Below are 21,635 nucleotides of genomic sequence, written 5' to 3'. Positions count from 1 at the left end.
GGTCGATGATGAAATACACACATGCGTATTCATACACAACACAGATTTAAAAATATAAGAAAATTTAATATTGTAAAAATGAAAATACAGGTGTTGGAAAAATAAAAAACAAAATGTTTGTGGTGATGATGATGGTGGTAAATTAAAACGGCCAGCCAGCAAAAATGATCCGAGGTGATGACTTGATGATTGCTTGTGTGGCATGGACTTTTATATGATTTTTCCAACTGTCCCACTGCCAATCGGTTTGACCACTCCACTTGTCACATAGACCATGTGTTCGGGTGATTGTTTTGCTACTCATATTTACCACCGTACGTTGATCGAAAGTGGTGGACGAGTCCAAAGTTTTTATCGGGCCCTGAAAATAAGTCTGTGATACATGGCCACATTTTTTCCAGGCTGGTTTTTGCCATTCCAATTTTTCGGTTTCCTGCCAATTCAGAAGAGAAAAAAGAATTAAATAGCATATAAGAACCAAATTTTTGTGAAAAATAAGCTAAGCAAGTCATTTGAATGGTTTTGATTTTGAATTTGATTTATTGATCAAAATTAAAAAGAAAAATGAAAAAGCAAATTTTTAATTTTTTTGAAACAATATGGAATGATTGATTGTAGATGGTGAAACTAGACAAAAAAGATTTTAAAAAATTTTGATCGTTTTGTTGAAGATTGTCGGTGATTTTGGTCAAGATGAATGAGTTTATCGTGTAATTCATTCATTTCATATTTTCGAATTAATGGATGATATATGCTTATCGTATGCTTATTTAGATCACTCCGTATGAATGTTTTACAATATCCCATCAATTTTTCATCGCCATAACAGTTGGATAAATCAACAAGCTCGGTTATATTTTGACGAGTAATATGAATTTTACCCGTATGTAACATATGTAAATAGGCATAGTATGTTTCATATGAATAATCGTTGATGATTACTTGATTATTTTCACTCCAATTACCGGAAAACATTCGACGATAATATTCCGATACAGATTTTAGATAATATTTGCATGCCTTAATAATTTTTTTGTCAATTATAAATTCCACATCATAATTATCTTGATTATCAAATAATTGGAATGTTGATTTGTAAGATATTGAATCATGTGAACCGAATTTATAGATTGTTGATGTGATGCCAAAGGTGATTGGTGAATCCAATACCTGAACTGATACAGAAGCAAATGATGAATGTGAATCATCCAATTTTCTAGGTGACGACCAATTAGGGCCATGTTTGGTTTTGCCCCATGCATAATACAATGATCCATCATGTGCAAATGAAAACCTGCCGAATTTGGAACATGCAATTTGTTGTACATTTTCAATTGGTATTTTTGTCGGTGTTGATCGTCCAATATTATCACTAAGACCGAGTTCACCATGATAATTAGAACCACATCCCCAAAGCTGACCATTTTCGAATAAAAATAATGAATGATACATGCCAGCCACAATATCTTTGATGCAGCTTGAATCACTATTTGGAAATGGAACAAGACATGGAGTGTTTCGTTTGTTTTCATCACCATAACCTAATTGACCCCAATGATTAAGGCCCCAGGAATAAATTTTGCCTTTATTAGTTGTTGATAAACTATGAAACGCTCCACAAGCTATGAGCTCGACATTTTCTAGGTTATCAATGTGGATCATACTTTCATATGATGATGTTTTATTACCAGTTATTTGACCATAACAATTACTGCCCATTGCGAAAACATGACCATCTTGTCGTAGCAATAATAAATGTGAATCTCCACAAGCAATCATCTTGAACTGATCATTATCGTTGGAAATCAATTGTAATGTTTTGTTCGTTTTCCATTTAGAATAAAAATCGCTGGCTATGAATACTTTTCCATCATCAGTTATAATGGCAACAAAATTCCAGCCAGAATCTACTTGAACAATTTTCATATCATCAAGACAAGATATCCGTTGTGGTTTGGCCATATCATGTTTCAACGATAACCATGAGCATATTCCTTCGCCATATGCAAATGTCGCTTCTTCGGTGATCAATAAATATTCTTTGTAGCAAATGAAGATAAAACTGAAAATCGAAACAACTGATGGGAAAAATTCTTGATCAATGTATTTGAAATCATCTTGAAATAATTCAATATCAATATTTTCATTCGGTAATCTTGCCATTGTCGATGATGAAAAACACTAGAATTATAAACACACTATTGACCAACTATATGCGAGAATTATTGACAGCAGAAAAGAAATGATCAACAAAAAATGCCAAATAATTTGATACGTTGACAATATGTGATAATCACATAGGACTTTATCGTTATCATCAAACTCATTTATCAACAATTAATTAAATAATTTGAAAAATTAAGTGGAGATCGAAATTGTTTCAATCATTTCATTGTAAAATCCTAACGTCGATAATAATCTCGACAAAAAAAACATTCTCAGAATCAAATCAAAATTGTCGTAAATGAAGTGGTGATTAAACTCATTGAAAATCATTATCAATTTGATGGAAAAAATCTTTTAATGGAACAAAGAGAATTTTTACATTGAATCGTGGCCAATATATTTTTTTGAAAGAAGTGAATCAATGATTCACTTCCGTAGAAACAATTGTTGTTGATCGTAAATCGATTTGAGAAATTCAATAGAATTTTCATTGTTTTGCAGAATGCTGTCGGTAACTTTTGGTAGCACTTGTTCGATAGTAATATGGCTTAGTTTATCGTACAATTCCTTCATTTCGTATTTGCTAATTAATTGAAGATATGTTGGCATAGTTTGTTCATTTAGATCATTCCGTATGAATGTTTTACAATGTTTTATCAACCTTTTATCAATATAACAAGTGGCCAAATCGATCAGTTGAGAGATAATATTTCGATTGATTTCAATGCAGTCATAGTGTAACATACGTAGATATGCATAATATGTTTCATAGGAATAATCACGGATTTCTACTTCAACTTTTTCTTTCCAATCACCAGAAAACATTAAACAATAATAATCGGATACTGATTTAAGATAACATTTACATGCCAATATACGTCTATCGCCGATTACGAATTTGACATCATAATTATCAGGATTATTAAATAGTCGAATGATCGATTTGGTTGATATTGGTTCATGATATTTGTATACATTTATTCTTGATTTCAATCCAAATGTTATTGCAGATCCTAGTATCAGTGATGATGCAGCTGAAAATGATTTTGGTCGACCATCCAATTTTCTAGGTGACGACCATTTGGAATTTTTGGTTTCGCCCCATGCATAGTACGATGATCCATCATGTGCGAATGAAAAGAAATGGAATTTTGAACATGCAATTTTTCGTACATTTTTAATCGGTATTTTTTTCAGCGTTGATGGGATTTGCGGCGTTGATGAAGTTTCTGCAAAAAGGGTCGATCGACTGGTATATATGTCTTAATAATTGGTCACCAAGACCGAGTTCATCATAGTTGGTTGATTATTAGAACCACATCCCCAAAGCTGACCATTTTCGAATAAAAATAATGAATGATACTTGCCAGCCACAATATCTTTGATTCGGCTATGAATCAGAATAGGATATGGGACAAGACATGGGGTGTTTCGGTTTTTTTTGTCACCAAGACCTAATTGACCAAAATCATTACGTCCCCAGGAATAAATTTTTCCTGCGTTAGTCAATGCAAGACTATGATTTCTTCCACAAACTATGAGCTCGACATTTTTTAGGTCTTCAATCTGGATCATTCTTTCATATGATGATTTTTCATTACCAGTTATTTGACCATAACTATTATCACCCATAGCGAAAAGTACCCCATCTTGTCGTAACAATAATAAATGTTTGTATCCACAAGCAATCATTTTAAATCGATCATTACCGGTGGAGATCAATCGACACGTATTGTTCGTCTGCCAATTAGAATCCTTACTGGCCAGATACACACGACCATCCTCAGTTAAAAAGGCAACAAAATTCCAGCCAGAATCTACTTGAAAGATTTTCATATCATCAAGACAAGATATCCGTTGTGGTTTGGTCATATCATGTTTCAACGATAACCATGAGCATATTTCTTCGCCATATGCAAATGTCGCTTCTTCGGTCATCAGTAAAAAATGTTTTTTAACGTCATTTCCTCTGAAAGTAAATAAGCTGCATATCGAAACAACTGATTGGAGAAATTTTTGGTCAATGTTTTTAAAATCATCTCGAAATAACTCAATATCGATATTTTCAGTCGGTGATCTTGCCATTATCGATGATCGTAAACACCCAAATCATAGACACTATTAACAAACTATATGATAAAATTAGTGACGGCACAAAAGAAATGATCAACAAAAAATGCTAAATCATTCGATACATTGACAATTTGTGATAATTACCTGGGATATTATCATCATCATTAAACTTATTTATCAGCAATTAATCAAATAATTTGAAAAATTGAGTGAAAACCATAAAGACGATAATAATCTCAACAAAAAAAAATTCTCGGAATCAAATAATGATTGTCGCAATCCATATGATAATTAAACTCATTGGAAACCATTATCTATTATCTATTCTATTCGGTGGAAAAAATCTTTTACTGGAACAAAAAAACAGGATTAGACCATTGCCAATGTATTTTTTTTTTTTTTGCAAGAACTTAATCAATGGTTCACTCCCGTTAAAAACAATAGTGGTTGTTCGAAAAAATTAATTGCGAAATTCAATAGATTTTAAGATCAGAATTTCCGTTATTTGTTGCAAATTTGTCGGAAGTGGGTGGAACAAATAAACTGAACACAATTAACAATTTGAAAGGAAAAAAAATTTTTTTGGAAGCATCCCAGTACCTTGTTTAATAATGAATCATCAAATATTTTAAAAATAATGAAAGAATTTCATTAAAAGTCAACATCACTGTAGTGATGATAAAATTTTAAATTTTAAATTTCTTTTTCAATGAAAGTTTGTTGATGAAAAAACCATTCGAGAAATTTTTGAATCGAATCATTTTGATTTTCAACAAGTTTATTCACAATTTTTGGCAATATTTCATCAATAGTAAGTCGGCCAAGTTGAATATGAAATTGATTGAGCAATTGATAGTTTTTAATTAATGAAAAATAATTTGCCAATGTTTTTTTATCCAGATCATTTTGTATAAATTTATGACAATAATCCATTAATCGTTCATCTTTGTATTCGATGGCTAAATCAATAAATTCCTTTAAATTATATCGATCAATACGAATGGCACAATCGTGTAATAAACCAAGATAAGCATAATATGTGTTGTAGGAATACTTTTCGATTTCTATTTCCGTTTTTTCAAGCCAATCATCAGCAGAGCAAAATAATTGATGAAAATGTTTGGATACCATTTTTAGATAACATCTACTAACGAATATCGATTGATTACGAATGATAAATTTGAAATCATAATTATCATAACGATTAAATAATTGAATATATGATGATATTGAATTCTGTGATTCGAATACATAAATTGTTGATGTCAAACCAAATGTAATTGGTGATTTGAATATCAATGATGATGCAGCTGAAAATGATTCAAGTTGTTGTTCATCCAATTTTCTTGGTGATTGCCAATGTTTTTTATTGTTTACATTACCCCATCCATAATATTGTGATGATGATGATGGTGATTTCAACAAAATAAATGAGAATGGATAATCTTTTGAACAGGCCATTTTTGTGACATGACATTCAATATTCAATATTTTTGTCGGTGTCAATGCAATATTTTTTTCATTATCATCAAATGTAATTGGACAATCATTACCACAACGATATAGTTGTCCATTTTCCATTAAGAATAACGAATGATATTGACCAGCAGCAATATCTTTGATTCGGCAATCAATTATTTGATCATCATCGTTAGGAAATGAAACGATTGAGACAATATGTTGATCTTTTCGATCACCTAAACCTAATTCACCATATTTATTACGTCCCCAGGAATAGATTTTACCAGAATTGGTTAATGCCAAACTATGAAATTGTCCACAAGCAATACGTTCGATATTCTCTAAACCAATATTGATCATTTTATCATATGATGATGGTAAATGGCCGGTTATTTGGCCACATTCATTAGCACCCATTGCAAAAACTGTACCATCTTGTCGCAACAATAGTAAATGATATAATCCACAAGCAATCATTTTGAAACGATCATCACAATCAGAATTAATCAAACGAAATGTTCTGTTCCATTCCGAATTGGTAGCATTGGCCATATAAACTTGTCCATCAATAGTTAGTATGACAACAAAATCATAACCATAATCGACTTGAATGATTTTTTTATCATTCAACAATGAAATTCGTTGCGGTTGTTTTGGATCATGAACAAATGATAACCATGAACAAATTTCTTTACCATAAGCATATGTTGAATTATCATTAGTGATGAAAATATATTCATTATTTTTACCAAATAAACTTGCAATCGATACAATCGATTGTATGAATTCTTTATCGATAGCAATGAAATTATTTTTGAATAGATTAATATCAACAAATGCATCTGGTGATGATGACATTTTTTTTTCTTTTATTAAAAAAAAACAAAAATCAAATGCCTACAAACACACACACAAACAATTTTCAGAGACAAAATTCACGGAATAAATGTGATCAAATGGAACTGATCAAATAATCAACCATCAAACAAAAAAAAAATATCCAAATCATAAAAAACACAAAGATAATTCCCTGGGACATTATCAAGTAAATCAAATTTTTCAATATATTGTATACAAGTTGATTAAGAATCATCAATGATTATATTATTACTGATTTTAATCAATTTTTTTTTAGACCATCCTATTGACATACAATTTGATTCTGGTTGCTGTTGTGTTTTTCGAGATATAATCACCATCTTGGTGTAAAAAGAAAAGATAAACAAATGATAATTTAAAGGATAAAATTTATCATCATCGGATTATTGTCGTTACGGTTTTTACATTGTAATGATGCATATTACAATTTCGATTTTTATTTTATTTTTCAAATTATTTGATTGATTGATTGTTGATCAATAAGTTTGATGATGATATATGCCCTAGGTGATTATCACAACTTGTCATCAATGTATATAAAACGATTTTTTGTTAATCATTTCTTTTCTATTGTCACTAATTCTCGCATATAGTTTGTCAATAGTGTGTCTAGAATTCGAGTGTTTTTGATCATCGATAATGGCAAGATCACCGGCTGATAATATCAATATTGAGTTATTTCAAGATGATCTCGAAAACTATTGATCAAGAGTTTTATCAATTACTTGTTTCGATTTTTAGCTTTGTCATTTCCAAAGAGAAAAAAAAATTTTATTGATGACCAAACAAGCTATATATGCATGTAATAAACTATGATGGATCGTCATTGTAATATGCTTGCAAATAGGATGAGAATTTTACAATATTGACAGATTGATGTCTATAATTTTAGATAATTTCCTTGGACATTATCATCATTACCATTTAAAACATATTGATAGAAATAATTTGGTAATGTGATTGAACAACAGCAATACAAATTGAATCTACTACTCTACTCAAATCAAAACGTGGATAAAAATATTCTCGGAATCAAATTAAAATTGTCGCAATTGAAATGATAATTAAACTCATTGGAAATCATTATCAATTTGATAGAAAAAAATCTTTTAATGGAACAAAGAAGATTTTCGCATCAGATCAACGCCAATATATTGTTTTGCAAAAACTGAATTAATGATTCACATTCGTTGAAAAACTTATTGTTGATCGTAAAAACGATTGAGAAATTCAATAGATTTTTCATTGTTTTGCAGAAGATTGTCGGTAATTTTGGGCAGCACTTGTTCGATAATAAGATGAGTGAGTTTATCATGCAATTTCTTCATTTCGTATTTTTTAATCAATGGAAGATATGTGGGCATAGTTTGTTCATCCAAATCATTCCGTATGAATGATTCACAATATTCCATCAATCTTTCATCGCCATAACAGTTGGCCAAATCAACAAGCTCGGTTATATTTTGACGAATAATATAAATTTTACCCGTATGTAACATAAGCAAGTAGGCATAATATGTTTCATACGAATAATCGTTGATGATTACTTGATTCTTTTCAATCCAATTACCGGAAAACATTAGACGATAATATTCCGAAGCAGATTTGAGATAGCATTTACTCGCCTTAATATTTTTTTTGTCTATTATAAATTCCACATCATAATTATGCTGATTATTGAATAATCGGAGGATTGATTTGTACGATAGTGAATCATATGATCCGAATGCATGGATTATTGATGTGAGACCAAATGTGTGTGGTGATGATAGAATCATTGTCGACGCAGAAGCAAATGATGAATGTGGATTATTCAATTTTTTAGGTGATGACCATATGCCATATTTGGTTCTACCCCATGCATAATACCAGGACCCACGGTATGCCAATGAAAAACTGTCGAATTTTGAACATGCAATTTGTTGTACATCTTCAATTGGCATTTTTGTCGGTTTTGATCTATCAAAACCAAGACCAAGTTCACCATCACTATTAGAACCACATCCCCAAAGCTGACCATTTTCGAATAAAAATAATGAATGATACTTGCCAGCTACAATATCTTTGATGTGAATATCGATCGAATTAGCAATAGGAAATGCAACAAGACATGGGATGCCTCGGTCTTCTTCATCACCCAGACCTAATTGACCCCAATCATTACTGCCCCAGGAATAAATTTCTCCTTTATTAGTCATTGATAAACTATGAAGCCCTCCACCAACTATGAGCTTGACATTTTCTAGGTTATCAATGTGGATCATACATTCATATGGGGATTTTTCATCGCCAGTTATTTGACTCCAATGATTATCACCCATAGTGAAAACAAGACCATCTTGTCGTAACAATAATAAATGATGCCATCCACAAGCAATCATCTTGAAACGATCATTACCGGTGTTGATTAATCGGAAAGTATTATTCGTCTTCCAATTAGAATCATTGCTTGCCAGATACACTCGACCATCATCAGTTAGAATGGCAACAAAACCATAGCCAGAATCTACTTGAACAATTTTCACACCATTTTTACACCATATCCGTTGTGGTTTGGTCCAATCATGTTCCAACGATAACCATGAGCATATTTCTTTACCATACGCATATGTAGCTTCTTTGGTCATCAATAAAAATTGTTTTTTGAGATTCTTTTCTTTGAAAGTAAAAAAACTGAAAATCGAAATGAAGGATTGGAGAAATTCTTGATCAATTTTTTCGAAATCATCTTTGAATAATTCAATATCAATATTTTCAGTCGGTGATCTTTCCATTATCGATGATGAAAAACACTCGAATCATAGACACTATTGGCAAACTATATGCGAGAATTTGTGACAGCAGAAAAGAAATGATCAGCACAAAATGCCAAATAATTTGATACATTGACAATATGTGATAATTGCCTAGGACATTATCATCATCATCATCATCATCAAACTTATTGATCAACAATCAATCAATCAAATAATTTGAAAAAATAAATGGAGATTGAAATTTTTATATGCATCATTTCAATGTAAAAACCATAAAGACGATAATAATTCTCAACAAAAAAAAATTCTTGAAATCAAATTAAAATTTATTAAAATTCGCAATTAATTACTATTAAATTAACTCATTTGAAATCATTATCGATTTGATAGGAAAAAATCGTTTAATTAAACAAAGAAAATTTTTGCATCAGATCATATATGTATGCTGTATTTTTTTACAAGAACTGAATCAATGATTCACATCTGTTGAAACATTTGTTATTGATCGTAAAACCATTTGAGAAATTCAATAGATTTTTTATTGTTTTGCCGAATACTGTCGGCAACTTTCGGTAACACTTGTTTGATAGTTATACGACTTAGTTTATCGTAGAATTCCTTCATGTCGTATTTGATAATTAATGGAAGATATGAGGGCATAGTTTGTGCATTCAGATCATTCCATATGAATGTTTTACAATGTTTCATCAATCTTTTATCACCATAACAATTGGCCAGATCAACAAGTTCGGCTATGTTTTGATGATTAATTTGAATTTCACCCGTATGTAACATACGTAGATACGCATAGTATGTTTCATATGAATAATCGTTGATGATTACTTGGTCATTTTCACTCCAATTACCGGAAAACATTCGTCGGTAATATTCCGATGCAGATTTTAGATAACATTTGCACGCCTTAATATGTTTGTTGTCAATTATAAATTCCAAATCATAACTATCTCGATTATCAAATAATCGGAGAAGTGATTCGCTTTGGTACGATATTGAATCGTGTGATCCGAATGAACGGATTATTGATGTGAGGCCAAATGTTATTGGTGATGATAGAATCATTGCCGATGCGGCTGAAAATGATGTCGGATGACCACCCAATTTTCTAGGTGATGACCATTTGCCAGATTTGGTTTCGCCCCATGCATAGTACGATGATCCATCATATGCCAATGAAAAATTGTGGAATTTTGAACATGCAATTTGTTGTACATTTTTAATCGGTATTTTTGTCAACTTTGATCGATTATTAAAATCACCAAGACCAAGTTCACCATGACTATTTGAACCACATCCCCAAAGCAGACCATTTTTGAATAAAAATAATGAATATTGGTGGCCAGCAACAATATCTTTGATTTGGAAAGTGGCCAAATCAGCATTTGGGAATGCAACAGGACGTGTAGTGTTTCGGTTTCTTCCATCCCCAAGACCTAATTGGATGTTTCCAAATCGGTCTCTTCCATCACCAAAACCTAATTGACCACAATTATTATCACCCCAGGAATAAATCTCTCCTTTATAAGTTATTGATAAAGTATGATCAAATCCACAAACTATGCGCTTGAAATTTTTTGGTTTATCAATGTGGATCATTCTTTCATATGATGATAAACTATAACCCGTTCTTTGATCAAAATTATTATCTTGTCGTAGCAAGAATAAATGCTCCCCTCCACAAGCAATCATCTTGAAACAATCATTACTCCTGTTGATTAATCGTAATGTTTCATTCATTCCCCATTCAGATTTTAAATTGCAGGCAAGGACTTGTCCTTCATCAGTTAGAATGGCAAAAAAATCATGGCCATAATCTACTTGAACAATTTTCATATTATTTAAACGTGATATCTGTTGTGGTTTGCTCTTATCATGTTTCAACGATAACCATGAGCATATTTCTTCACCATATGCATATGTAGCTTTTTCGGTCATCAGTAAAAAATTTTTTTTAACGTCTTTTCCTTTGAAAGTAAATAAGTTGCATATAGAAACAACTGATTGAAGAAATTTTTGGTCAATGTTTTTAAAATCATCTTTGAATAAATCAATATCAATTTTTTCAGTTGGTGATCTTGCCATTATCGATGATGAAAAATACTAGAATTATAAACAAAAATATGCGAGAATTAGTGACGGCAGAAAAGAAATGATCAACAATTGCGTGACGTCATGTATAGTATATGTATAGCATTCTTGGTGCACGAAGTTAACAAAAACACATGCGTATTCACACACAACACAGATATAAAAATATGAGAAAATTTAATATTGTAAAAATGAAAATAAAGGTGTTGGAAAAATTAAAAAAAAAATGTTTGTAGTGATGATGGTGGTGGTAAATTAAAACGGCCAGCCAACAAAAATGATCCGAGGTGATTACTTGATGATTGCTTGTGTGACATGGACTTTTATATGATTTTTCCAACCGTCCAACTGCCAATCGGTTTGGCCACGCCACTTGTCACATAGACCATGTGTTTGGATGATCGTTTTGCTACTCATATTTACCACCATCCTTGATCGAAAGTGGTGGACGAGTCCAAAGTTTTTATCGGGCCCTGAAAATAAGTCTGTGACACATGGCCACGTTTTTTGCATGCTGGTTTTTGCCATTCCAATTCTTCGCTTCCCTGCCAATTCAAAAAGAATAAAATCGATGTCCATTTTTGGACATCACATGTATATCGCATAGCTATTTCTTACACAGAAATTCATAATGTTAATATACGACTGTTAGGCTACGGTCACACTAGCACAATCTTTTACAACTAAACAGACAAACGAGACTAAAAATGCATTGTGAAAGTAAAAGTCGGTTTTGTCGCTTTTGTTGGTCTTAGGCTACGGTCACACTAGCATTGACTAAACAGACCAAGACTGAAAGTCTTTAAGACATGTTCAACCGAGTGGTCACATTATCGCAAACTAGTTGACTAGAAAACCACTATTTTAACAAAGTTGGATCGTGAAGTGCATTTTGAAATATTTAAAAATATTTTTTGGCGCGTTAGAATTAATCCAAATTACAAGTTGTTGTTTATTTGATGAAACAGATGCACAATCACAATTGATATAATAATGATAATAAAAATAATTTATTATAAAAAATAATAAAAAATGATAATAATTAGAAATGAATTACAAAGCATAAACAATATTTGAGATCAAGAAAGAGAGAGAGAGAGAGAGAGAGAGAGAGAGAGAGAGAGAGAGAGAGAGAGAGAGAGAGAGAGAGAGAGAGAGAGAGAGAGAGAGAGAGAGAGAGAGAGAGAGAGAGAGAGAGAGAGAGAGAATAAGACGAAATCACAAAATTACAATCCAAGCACCGCATGGTTAATCGAGCTAGTTCTTTATATATATGTAGCCATATCCACAGACAGGCGCATGTTGATTTACATATGATGAGCGTTCACTGATTTACAATATCGGTGACTAAACGTCAACACTCCCCTGTCATCGATATGTCAATCATATTCCATAGTTTCATCATTTGTTCATGTTTTTCGGGCAATAGAATTTTCGTTAACCAATCGGCCAACTATTTCGCTGTGTCGATCCAAGAGACGTTCATAATATTCTCCCGTATCAATTGTCTAACCATGTGATATTTTATGTCGATATGTTTCAATTTCGAAGGAAATGCCAATTGATTTAATTGCACGATGGCTGACTGATTGTCAACGTAAATTGTCGGTTGTTCGATATAGATTTGAAGTTCGTTGAAAATGTTCATGATAGAGCGAACTTCCTTTGAACACATGCTACATGCAACAAATTCAGCTTCGGACGTATTGTCCACCACCATTTTTTGTGTCTTGGTGCTAGATAAAAAAGTTTCACTCGGCTCGGTTTGAATAATTTAGATCTTATTAGAAAACATTATCGATGTTATTACAACCGATGATAAAATTACAATGATCGTCAAAAAGGAGGAAAAATCACAATATTAAGAGAAAAAGCAAAACATCATGCTCACACTCTGAGAAAAAGCCTCATGACTCAGCTACCATGATTGCTACCATCGTTTTCTTTCTTGCCCCATGATTCCTCACCACTGTTTCTTTTTTCTCCATTCCTCCCCTCTCCAATAGTTCACGTCGGTCCAATCATTCAGCAGATTAATTACCAAGAAATTCATCCAATGATTTTGTAAAACAATAAGATATTTTCCAACAAAGATAAAATCATCTCCATAAATTCGGTTATCATCGTAAAATCTTGATAAATTTTTCAAATCGTAGTTCAAAAATTTTAGTTGAATTGATTTAATTAAAATCACTAATTCATTTCGATCTGGAACGATCATCATCTTCCAATTATTTCGATGTCGGTCAATTAATTCAACCCATAGTCATCTTCCAATTGTAATTTTTTTTTCAAATTCTTTTGATGTTTGTTTGATGAAAGATTCGTTCGCATTCAATTTCGGTAATGATATTCGCAGATGATCGTTATTGCATCGTCGATTCAAATTGAAATTGAAATTTTATTTATCCCATGTTATAAAATTTAAAATTACAATATGCAAAAAAAAATTCGAAATAAATAATAATTGGAAGAAAAACAACGACATCATTTATTAAAAAATTTGCCGCCACGGTAATTTTTTGAAATGGTGAAAGCATACACTTTTGGTAACAAATTAATATGATGAAAAAATACCAACATGGTATAAAAATGGCCAGTCTCCAGTCTTGGCTCGTAGCCAGTCCTGCAGATCAAACGTGTTCAATCTTTCAGACTAAAAGATTTAAGACCAAGAAAAGCGACAAAACAGACTTCTACTTTCACAATGCATTTTTAGTCTCGTTTGTCTCTTTAGTCGTAAAAGACTGTGCTAGTGTGACCGTAGCCTTAAATTTTTAGTCTGAAAGATTGAACACGTTTGATCTGCAAGACTGTTTAGTGACTAAACTTTAGTCAATGCTAGTGTGACCGTAGCCTTATTAATACAATATAATATAACACAATTTTCTGTAGTACAGTCCCAGGCTGGCCCTGCGAGGCTGACTCCTGACGGTCAATATAGAGATATCAAATAGTTATGTTTGTACTGAAAATAAGTAGGAATGACCGGCTTAGCTTCGACCCATTAAATGCCAAGTTAATACACAGTGCAAGCACTTGGCGAGTGTAAAAGTTACGGTCACACACATCCCAAGCGACATAGACTATAAATAGATAGATGATAGATGATGATTACGATTAATTGAATTCATTTAAAATCATTATCAATTTGATGGAAAAAAAATATTTTAATTGAACAAAGAGAATTTTTGCATTAGATCATGTATGTATGTGTGTATTTTTTTACAAGAACTCGATCAATGATTCACATCTGTTGAAACAATTGTTTGTTGATCGTAAAACCAATTGAGAAATTCAATAGATTTTTCATTATTTTGCAGAAGATTGTCGGTAATTTTGGGCAACACTTGTTCTATAATAAGATGAGTGAGTTTATTATGCAATTCCTTCATTTCGTGTTTGCTAATTAATGAAAGATAAGTGGGCATAGTTTTTTCATTTAGATCACTCCGTATGAATGTTTCACAATATTTCATCAACCTTTCATCACCATAACAATTGGCCAGATCAACAATCTCGGTTATGTTTTGACGATTAATATGAATATTACCCGTATGCAACATACGTAGATAGGCATAGTATGTTTCATATGAATAATTCTCGATGGGTACTTGATCATTTTCACTCCAATTACCGGAAAACATTCGTTGGTAATATTCCGATGCAGATTTCAGATAACATTTGCAGGCCTTGATACGTTTTTCGTTAATTTTAAATTCCACATCATAATTATTTTGATTATCGAATAATCCGAGGATTGATTTGTACGTTGAATCATGTGATCCGAATGCATAGATTGTTGGTGTGAGGCCAAATGTTATTGGCGTGGATAGAATCATTGCCGATGCAGCTGCAAATGATGCGGGATTATCATTCAATTTTACAGGTGATGACCATTTTCCAAATTTGGTTTCGCCCCATGCATAGTACGATGATCCATCATATGCCAATGAAAAGTTGTGGAATTTTGAACATGCAATTTGTTGTAAATTTTCAATCGGTATTTTCATCAACTTTGATCGTTTAATATCATCACCAAGACCAAGTTCACCATTTCTATTAGAACCACATCCCCAAAGCTGACCATTTTCGAATAAGAATAATGAAAAAAAGATGCCACCAATAATATCTTTGATGCGGGTAGAATCACCATTAGGAAATTCCACAAGACTTGGGGTGTTTCGATTTTTTTTATCACCGAGACCTAATTGTTCAGAATTATTTTGTCCCCAGGAATAAATTTCTCCATTATTAGTTGTTGATAAACTATGAAACCCTCCACAAGCTATGAGCTCGACATTTTCTTGGTTATCAATGTGGATCATTCTTTCATATGATGATTTTTCATTACCAGTTATTTGACCACAACTATTACTACCCATAGCGAAAACATGGCCATCTTGTCGCAGCATTAATAAATGATATTTTCCACAAGCAATCATCTTGAAACGATCATTATCTTCGGAAATCCATCGTAATGTTTTATTCGTTTTCCAATTAGAATCATTGCTTGCAAGATACACTCGACCATCATCAGTTAGAATGGCAATAAAATCATAGCCATAATCTACTTGAACGATTTTCATATCATTTAAAAGTGATATCTGTTGTGGTCTTATTGGATGATATTTCAACGATAGCCATTCACATATATGCTTGCCATAAACATATTTAGAATCATCGGTGGTTATCATTAGATATTCAGAATCGTAATAAATCTTATAACTGAAAATTGAAGCAATTGATCTGATAAAATCAGGATCAATAAATTTTAAGTCATCTTCAAACAATTTGATATCGATAATTTCATCCAATGATTCTGCCATTTTTTTTTTGATCGATGAGACCTGCACAAACACAAAGAGACATATAAACAAAAAATAAATATTCGACGATAAATCAAACTGAATTTTTACTCACTGACCGTGACTGTTGAAAAATTAAAATGTCCACATGTTTTGTTGTCAATTTTTATACACCAACCAACCGAAAATCAAATCGATTATTTTTTTTTTTTTTTGTCCCTGGAGTATATATTCGAATTGTTGCTTTATCTTGGCAAAAGTTCTGGAAAGAAAAGAAAATTTTATTGATCTTCAAACATATTCTAAAATACTAATGTTTTTGTATTACCGCTTCGAGCCATTTGTATATACATTTTTTTGTCCATTTTTTTTTACTATATAGTGTCTATTCATCTCGTTAAAATTTTTCTATTTTATCCACTTACATTCCATATACACATTTTATGGCATTGGCCAAATCTCCTGTGACTAAAGAAAAGAATTGCTGTTCTTCTTCTTCTTTGCAGATATCTGAATATTTTCGTTTTCACTTTTTGCCATTTTGAAAACAAATCACAAGTTGTTTTTTTTCATTTTTCAACATTTGAACAAGCCTTTTTTCTTACGATACGTTCAATACAATTTTGTCCTTTGGCGATGGTGATGGTGATGATTTTATTGTTTCAATTTAACCATTTCGATACAATGACGATGAATTTGGAAATAAAATTTTTTCTACTTCCTTTATTTATAATAAAAAATGATGATCATGATGATGATTTGATAATTTCTTTTGATTTATTTATTTATTTTTTTGTTTTTCATAAATTTTTTCGCTGTTTGTTGATGATGATAATTTCATGTTTTAATTCATTTTTCATTTCATGTCTTCTATATATCTGTATGTTGATGAATAAACATCATTCATTGAATCAATCAATCAATCGATTATATATTTAATTTATGATAATGAAATTGTGATAAAAAATCGAAATTTTCCTTTTACATTTTGTTTGGCTAAATTTCTGGTTGTTGTCCATGTATGTGTGATCATCATCATCATCACCATATTCAATCAATCAATCGATCGATGATGATGATTTTGATGGTGGCACTGGCTCTGTTGAGTTCATTCATCATGTTTATGTTTTAAAAACATTGTCACATTGATGTTTTTTGTGATGTTATTATGCGATTATTTTTCTTCGTTGTTGTTGTTGTTTTAATTAATTAAACACAAAAATATACAAAATCGAATTCGCTGTGAATACAACCAAAAACAAAAAACAAAACGAAAAAATGTCATCATCACCATTAACGGATGATTTACGTTTTTTTCGTTTCTTTCATATTGCATTACATTTTCTATTCATTCTCATAATAATACGATCATTTTTTGATTCAATTCTTCATTATCAATTATTGGATGAATCAATACGACAAACATTACTTCATCATGATGGTGATCCGATAACTGTATGTGAAAATTATTCATTAATAATTGAAGATTTTATCATCAAAAGTATGTTTTCATTTGCGAATTTGTTGTATTTTCAAAAAAAAAAAAAAAAAAAAAAAAATTTTCTCTTTCATAGAAAATGATTCCGCACGATCAATCATATTCTTTCTGGTGCTTACAATGTTCATTTTTGTTTCAGCAATGTTAATTATTGGTCAAAATTGGACAATCATCACCCTGTATACAATATTTCAATTATTGTTGTTAACATTGAATTTATTCATACCATTTTTATTACCATTTACAAGTGTTACTATCGTTGTCGCTAGTACATGTTTAAATTTCACGTGTATCATTTTCAAAATTCGTCTTAATCTTGGTCGCAGTAGTCGTCACATTGATGATAATGATGATAAATCGGAAATCATTCCAACGGATCGTCGGCTTGAAATAAGTGATCCAATACCATTAGATGGTCGATCGATTGTTCAATTTCAGCAACAACATCAACATATATCACCATTTGCTATACAACATGAACAGATTCCATTTTTACGTTCAAATCATCATCATCGTCATATTCATGGTGGTGGTGTCGGTGGCAATGCTGATGAAGAAGGTCGTACAACATTTTAAAAAATGATTGGTTTTTAAATTTTTTTTTCTCTTAAATTTGATTTGATTCCAAAAATTATAAAAATTGAAAATTAAAATTATTCAAATTGTTCTTCTTTTGTTTTTGTTGTTGTTGAGCTACTAATTGTACTGCTAGTAACGGTTGCCACTTTAATCATACGTAGTTCTTCATTTTCACTATCAATCAATATGATTGTTGAATTTTTATTCAATGCCGATGTAATCGTTATGCAACGATTATCAAAATAATAACGATAACCATCCAATGGTTGATCATGACCACGAATCATAAATTTAAGTGAATTGGTTCGCATAAATGTATGAAAAATTGAATAACCAAATTCAGTTTTACGATCATCGGGATTTGCTACGCCACCACCACCACCACCATTGGTTGTGGAACATCGGTTGGAATATTCGAAATTAACTGTAGATAAAAAAGTAATCTGTAGTTTAAATCATCATCACCATCAATACAATTGATTCTCTTACCTCCAATGCTAATTGACTTTCTTTTGCGGGATTCGCAATTTTTTTCGGTATTTCGGAAAATTTTGTAATTGGCATCATTACACGCGGTAGACCAGAATGAACACAAAGAATACTTTCATCCACTAATATAGCATATGGTAATAAATTAAATGATCGATTAAATTCCATCCACAATTGACGGCCATCCTCTGGGCCATATTTTTGAATACATTCTTTTAGCAGTTCTTTCGATGTATCACAAGTTTCATTATAACCTCGTAATAAACATACTTGATTTGGTGCAGCAATTTTCAATGCAAATAAATAGCATATAACATCAACATTTGATTTGGATGATTTGGTCGAACCACCATCACTACCATTATTGCCGGAAACATAATTTCCCAAAAATATCAGATTAGTTGTCATGATTGGTACTTGGGTCCAGAATGCTTTTTCCAATGACATTATCGAATCAATACGTCCACCAATATCACCAATAACAATAGCTGGTGCATTTATCTTCATAAAACGATCTTCACATTCCAGAATCAGTCGTACAAATTCACATAATGTACGTATTGTTTGTAACGCCAATGGTAAATCTTCAGTAGTTGAAAAAAGACTTTCATTCTGTTGATATGCACGACGTACAAGATCTAGAAAATTACGACAAATTGTATTCATACCGAAAACATATTCGGCTGAATAACGTGACGGTGTTATTGTATCACGAATTTCCACTATTATCAGAAAAACAAAGAAAAAACATCAAATTAAATCAAAAACCAAAACAAATCAAAAACTTACCATCGAATAATCGTAATGGTTTTACACAACGTCCACTAGTATCCAAACAAACACAATGTGTTCCGAATTTATATTTTTGGGCACGACATCCATTACATGTACCAGGAGCAGCGGCAGCAGCACCACGAGTACGTTTAGAAGTTGGTGATGATGGTGTTTTTGGTGATTTTGGATGATGATGACGTACAACCATCACTGCTGTACGTGAATCATTTTTCACTTTATTCAAATGCATCATTTGTCCTATGATTGATTTCGATGATCGTACCAATTTTTCCGTACCTTTCAATATACGATTACGTATTGCTTGTTCGAATGCTTGAAATGTAATGGTCTGACTACCCCCACCAGTTGCAGCAGCAGCAGCAGCATTTGGATCACGAATTTTACGTTCCAATTCTTCAACAGTTTGTCGTAATTTTTTTGCTTCCATTGATGGATGTAGATCATGAACCAACGAAACAAATTCTTCAAATAATAATTCTTGATTCTTTTCCAATGCATAATAACGGAATACCATTTTCAATCGTATACTATTATCATTTGGGGTAGCTGGATCCAAACAAACAATACCGACAAGAACTTGATGGAAATTCAGATAGCCTAAACGTTCAATATCCAATGCATTGAATATCCATTCCTGAGCGCTAGTATCATTACGTGGATAACCATAACGAACAAGAAATGTTTTAAATGCAACCATACACATCAATGTTGCAGGCCAACAATGTTCCAAATATTCTTCATAAGCAGCTATGATCATATCGGAGGTAATTTTACATCCATTGAGAAATTTGCCATAAATTTTATCAGTCATTATATCACCAACAATATTATCCAATGTTTGTTCGTGGATTTGTAGATCAATCAATGTATCAGTCATCGTTGGTGTTGATGAACCAGAAGCAGCATTAGTATCGATAACGTTCATTTGTTCAGCAAGTTTTTCGGTGAAATTCAACATTTCAGGTCCCCATAAGTTTTCATTCTGAACGATATCATTCATTGACATCCATGTTATTACTGATGAACGATCCGATTGTTCAATATCTTGACAACAAACATAATTATCTCGTTTTTCAATATGAACAAAATATGCATAACGAATAAAGTAACGATCACCAGAAAGTTGAATGCGAAGAAATTGCATTGGTGACACTTGCATTGGTGGTGGTGGTAATTTTGAATGAGCCGAATCTTCATCATCTTTATAACCGAATAACAATGTCAAACCATCATTGGCTGCTTGTTCCCATGTTACATGATCCGGTAGAACAATGAATGGTAACCATATGATACGACGATCACGATTACTACTATTACGTGCACGTTTCAATCTTGTTATTGCGATACGATCATGATTTGGACACATCATATAATAAACAATACAATCATAAAGACAAATATAATCGGGCAATGCACCACCATCTTCTGGTCGTAATCGTGGAATATCTTGAATCAATTTCGTATTTGGTGATGATGGTGATTGTGCTGTCGTTGTTGTTTTACCAATACCAATCGATCCAATTGATTCGAATGATGTGGATGTCGATTGTTCAGTACGAGGTGGAGTTTTAGATGCCATTATTTTCTGTGTGTGTCTATGAACAGAAAAAAAGAACATTTTTTACACTTTTTTTTGTAACAATTTTTATATTCAATATTGAATAAATTAATTAATTAATGAATACACCATCGTTTGTGGTCTTATATAATCGAATCGAATTTTAACTTGGTTCGAATTTTTAATCGAACGAGTTTGATTTCGAAATTTTTTTTTCGTTTTTTTTTGAAAATTGTGAAAACAATTTTTCAAGGTCACAATGAATGGTGGCTACCTGTTGTTGTGTTACATAAAAACTTACCTTTTTGTTTATTCATCTTGTCCCACCATGATGATGAACCGCCGCCCACATTTTATTGGATATTTTTCATGTTGAGGAAAAACGATGTCAGATGAAACATACACACACACACACACACACACACAAACAAACACTTGAAGAGAAAGGGAAAAAAACTCTTTTCACA

The 21,635-nt window shown here is 31.9% G+C and overlaps 8 protein-coding genes across 10 annotated transcripts; 1 reads left to right on the top strand and 7 right to left on the bottom strand.

Annotated features, from left to right (window-relative positions):
- Positions 1-575: 575 nt before the first annotated feature.
- LOC124496466 (RCC1 and BTB domain-containing protein 2) lies at positions 576-2,245 on the bottom strand. The gene has a single exon (XM_047059986.2). It carries the CDS (start codon positions 2,161-2,163, stop codon positions 628-630), a length of 1,536 nt encoding a protein of 511 aa, XP_046915942.2. The 5' UTR covers positions 2,164-2,245; the 3' UTR covers positions 576-627.
- A 316-nt stretch (positions 2,246-2,561) lies between these two features.
- Positions 2,562-4,104, bottom strand: LOC142597667 (RCC1 and BTB domain-containing protein 2-like). The gene is made up of 2 exons (XM_075732694.1): positions 3,534-4,104; positions 2,562-3,395 (listed from the first exon to the last, which is right to left on the bottom strand). The coding sequence occupies exons 1-2, from the start codon at positions 4,102-4,104 to the stop codon at positions 2,593-2,595; spliced, it is 1,374 nt and encodes a 457-aa protein (XP_075588809.1). The 3' UTR covers positions 2,562-2,592.
- A 695-nt stretch (positions 4,105-4,799) lies between these two features.
- LOC142597646 (RCC1 and BTB domain-containing protein 1-like) lies at positions 4,800-9,421 on the bottom strand. The gene is made up of 2 exons (XM_075732575.1): positions 6,985-9,421; positions 4,800-6,899 (listed from the first exon to the last, which is right to left on the bottom strand). Exon 2 carries the CDS (start codon positions 6,556-6,558, stop codon positions 4,933-4,935), a length of 1,626 nt encoding a protein of 541 aa, XP_075588690.1. The 5' UTR covers positions 6,559-6,899; positions 6,985-9,421; the 3' UTR covers positions 4,800-4,932.
- On the bottom strand, positions 7,779-9,206 carry LOC124496477 (RCC1 and BTB domain-containing protein 2-like). Its single transcript, XM_047059997.2, has one exon. The coding sequence runs from the start codon at positions 9,204-9,206 to the stop codon at positions 7,779-7,781; it is 1,428 nt and encodes a 475-aa protein (XP_046915953.2).
- A 224-nt stretch (positions 9,422-9,645) lies between the features above and the next one.
- On the bottom strand, positions 9,646-11,288 carry LOC124496893 (RCC1 and BTB domain-containing protein 2). The gene has a single exon (XM_075732693.1). The coding sequence runs from the start codon at positions 11,286-11,288 to the stop codon at positions 9,834-9,836; it is 1,455 nt and encodes a 484-aa protein (XP_075588808.1). The 3' UTR covers positions 9,646-9,833.
- A 3,349-nt stretch (positions 11,289-14,637) lies between these two features.
- Positions 14,638-17,528, bottom strand: LOC124496459 (RCC1 and BTB domain-containing protein 2). 2 transcript variants are annotated; one of them, XM_075732580.1, is made up of 3 exons: positions 16,675-17,528; positions 16,369-16,511; positions 14,638-16,291 (listed from the first exon to the last, which is right to left on the bottom strand). In XM_075732580.1, the coding sequence occupies exon 3, from the start codon at positions 16,268-16,270 to the stop codon at positions 14,681-14,683; it is 1,590 nt and encodes a 529-aa protein (XP_075588695.1). In that variant the 5' UTR covers positions 16,271-16,291; positions 16,369-16,511; positions 16,675-17,528; the 3' UTR covers positions 14,638-14,680. The 2 variants fall into 2 exon arrangements, with proteins under 2 accessions (XP_075588695.1, XP_075588694.1); XM_075732579.1 differs by having other exon boundaries at positions 16,578-17,180.
- Positions 17,332-18,412, top strand: LOC124496895 (uncharacterized). The gene is made up of 2 exons (XM_047060457.2): positions 17,332-17,750; positions 17,824-18,412. The coding sequence occupies exons 1-2, from the start codon at positions 17,528-17,530 to the stop codon at positions 18,321-18,323; spliced, it is 723 nt and encodes a 240-aa protein (XP_046916413.2). The 5' UTR covers positions 17,332-17,527; the 3' UTR covers positions 18,324-18,412.
- Positions 18,413-18,418: 6 nt separating this feature from the next.
- LOC124497236 (uncharacterized) lies at positions 18,419-21,359 on the bottom strand. 2 transcript variants are annotated; one of them, XR_012832323.1, is made up of 4 exons: positions 19,605-21,216; positions 19,086-19,537; positions 18,816-18,937; positions 18,419-18,750 (listed from the first exon to the last, which is right to left on the bottom strand). XR_012832323.1 is itself a non-coding variant. In XM_075732574.1 (3 exons), the coding sequence occupies exons 1-3, from the start codon at positions 21,226-21,228 to the stop codon at positions 18,691-18,693; spliced, it is 2,406 nt and encodes an 801-aa protein (XP_075588689.1). In that variant the 5' UTR covers positions 21,229-21,359; the 3' UTR covers positions 18,419-18,690. The 2 variants fall into 2 exon arrangements, 1 of the variants encoding a protein (XP_075588689.1); XM_075732574.1 differs by having other exon boundaries at positions 18,816-19,537; positions 19,605-21,359.
- Positions 21,360-21,635: the final 276 nt, after the last annotated feature.

Source organism: Dermatophagoides farinae, chromosome 7 (assembly GCF_024713945.1).
Source record: "Dermatophagoides farinae isolate YC_2012a chromosome 7, ASM2471394v1, whole genome shotgun sequence".
Classification (NCBI taxonomy): Eukaryota; Metazoa; Arthropoda; class Arachnida; order Sarcoptiformes; family Pyroglyphidae; genus Dermatophagoides; species Dermatophagoides farinae.
The sequence above is the reverse complement of the archived record's forward strand: the minus strand, read 5'-3'. Positions and strand labels throughout refer to the sequence as shown.

What these genes read in the sequence shown, in the direction of transcription:
- LOC124496895 (XM_047060457.2), top strand. Translation starts at nt 17,528, where the DNA reads ATGTCATCATCACCATTAACGGATGATTTACGTTTTTTTCGTTTCTTT. An exon ending in TGAAGATTTTATCATCAAAA is followed by an intron (nt 17,751 to 17,823) that starts GTATGTTTTCAT and finishes TCTCTTTCATAG; the next exon opens with AAAATGATTCCGCACGATCA.
- LOC142597646 (XM_075732575.1), bottom strand. Translation starts at nt 6,558, where the DNA reads ATGTCATCATCACCAGATGCATTTGTTGATATTAATCTATTCAAAAAT.
- LOC124496459 (XM_075732580.1), bottom strand. Translation starts at nt 16,270, where the DNA reads ATGGCAGAATCATTGGATGAAATTATCGATATCAAATTGTTTGAAGAT.
- LOC124496893 (XM_075732693.1), bottom strand. Translation starts at nt 11,288, where the DNA reads ATGACCGAAAAAGCTACATATGCATATGGTGAAGAAATATGCTCATGG.
- LOC124497236 (XM_075732574.1), bottom strand. Translation starts at nt 21,228, where the DNA reads ATGTTCTTTTTTTCTGTTCATAGACACACACAGAAAATAATGGCATCT. An exon ending in ACCATTACGATTATTCGATG is followed by an intron (nt 19,538 to 19,604) that starts GTAAGTTTTTGA and finishes TTCTGATAATAG; the next exon opens with TGGAAATTCGTGATACAATA. An exon ending in AAAGTCAATTAGCATTGGAG is followed by an intron (nt 18,751 to 18,815) that starts GTAAGAGAATCA and finishes TTTTATCTACAG; the next exon opens with TTAATTTCGAATATTCCAAC.
- LOC124496477 (XM_047059997.2), bottom strand. Translation starts at nt 9,206, where the DNA reads ATGACCAAAGAAGCTACATATGCGTATGGTAAAGAAATATGCTCATGG.
- LOC142597667 (XM_075732694.1), bottom strand. Translation starts at nt 4,104, where the DNA reads ATGACCGAAGAAGCGACATTTGCATATGGCGAAGAAATATGCTCATGG. An exon ending in AATCAAAGATATTGTGGCTG is followed by an intron (nt 3,396 to 3,533) that starts GCAAGTATCATT and finishes CCCTTTTTGCAG; the next exon opens with AAACTTCATCAACGCCGCAA.
- LOC124496466 (XM_047059986.2), bottom strand. Translation starts at nt 2,163, where the DNA reads ATGGCAAGATTACCGAATGAAAATATTGATATTGAATTATTTCAAGAT.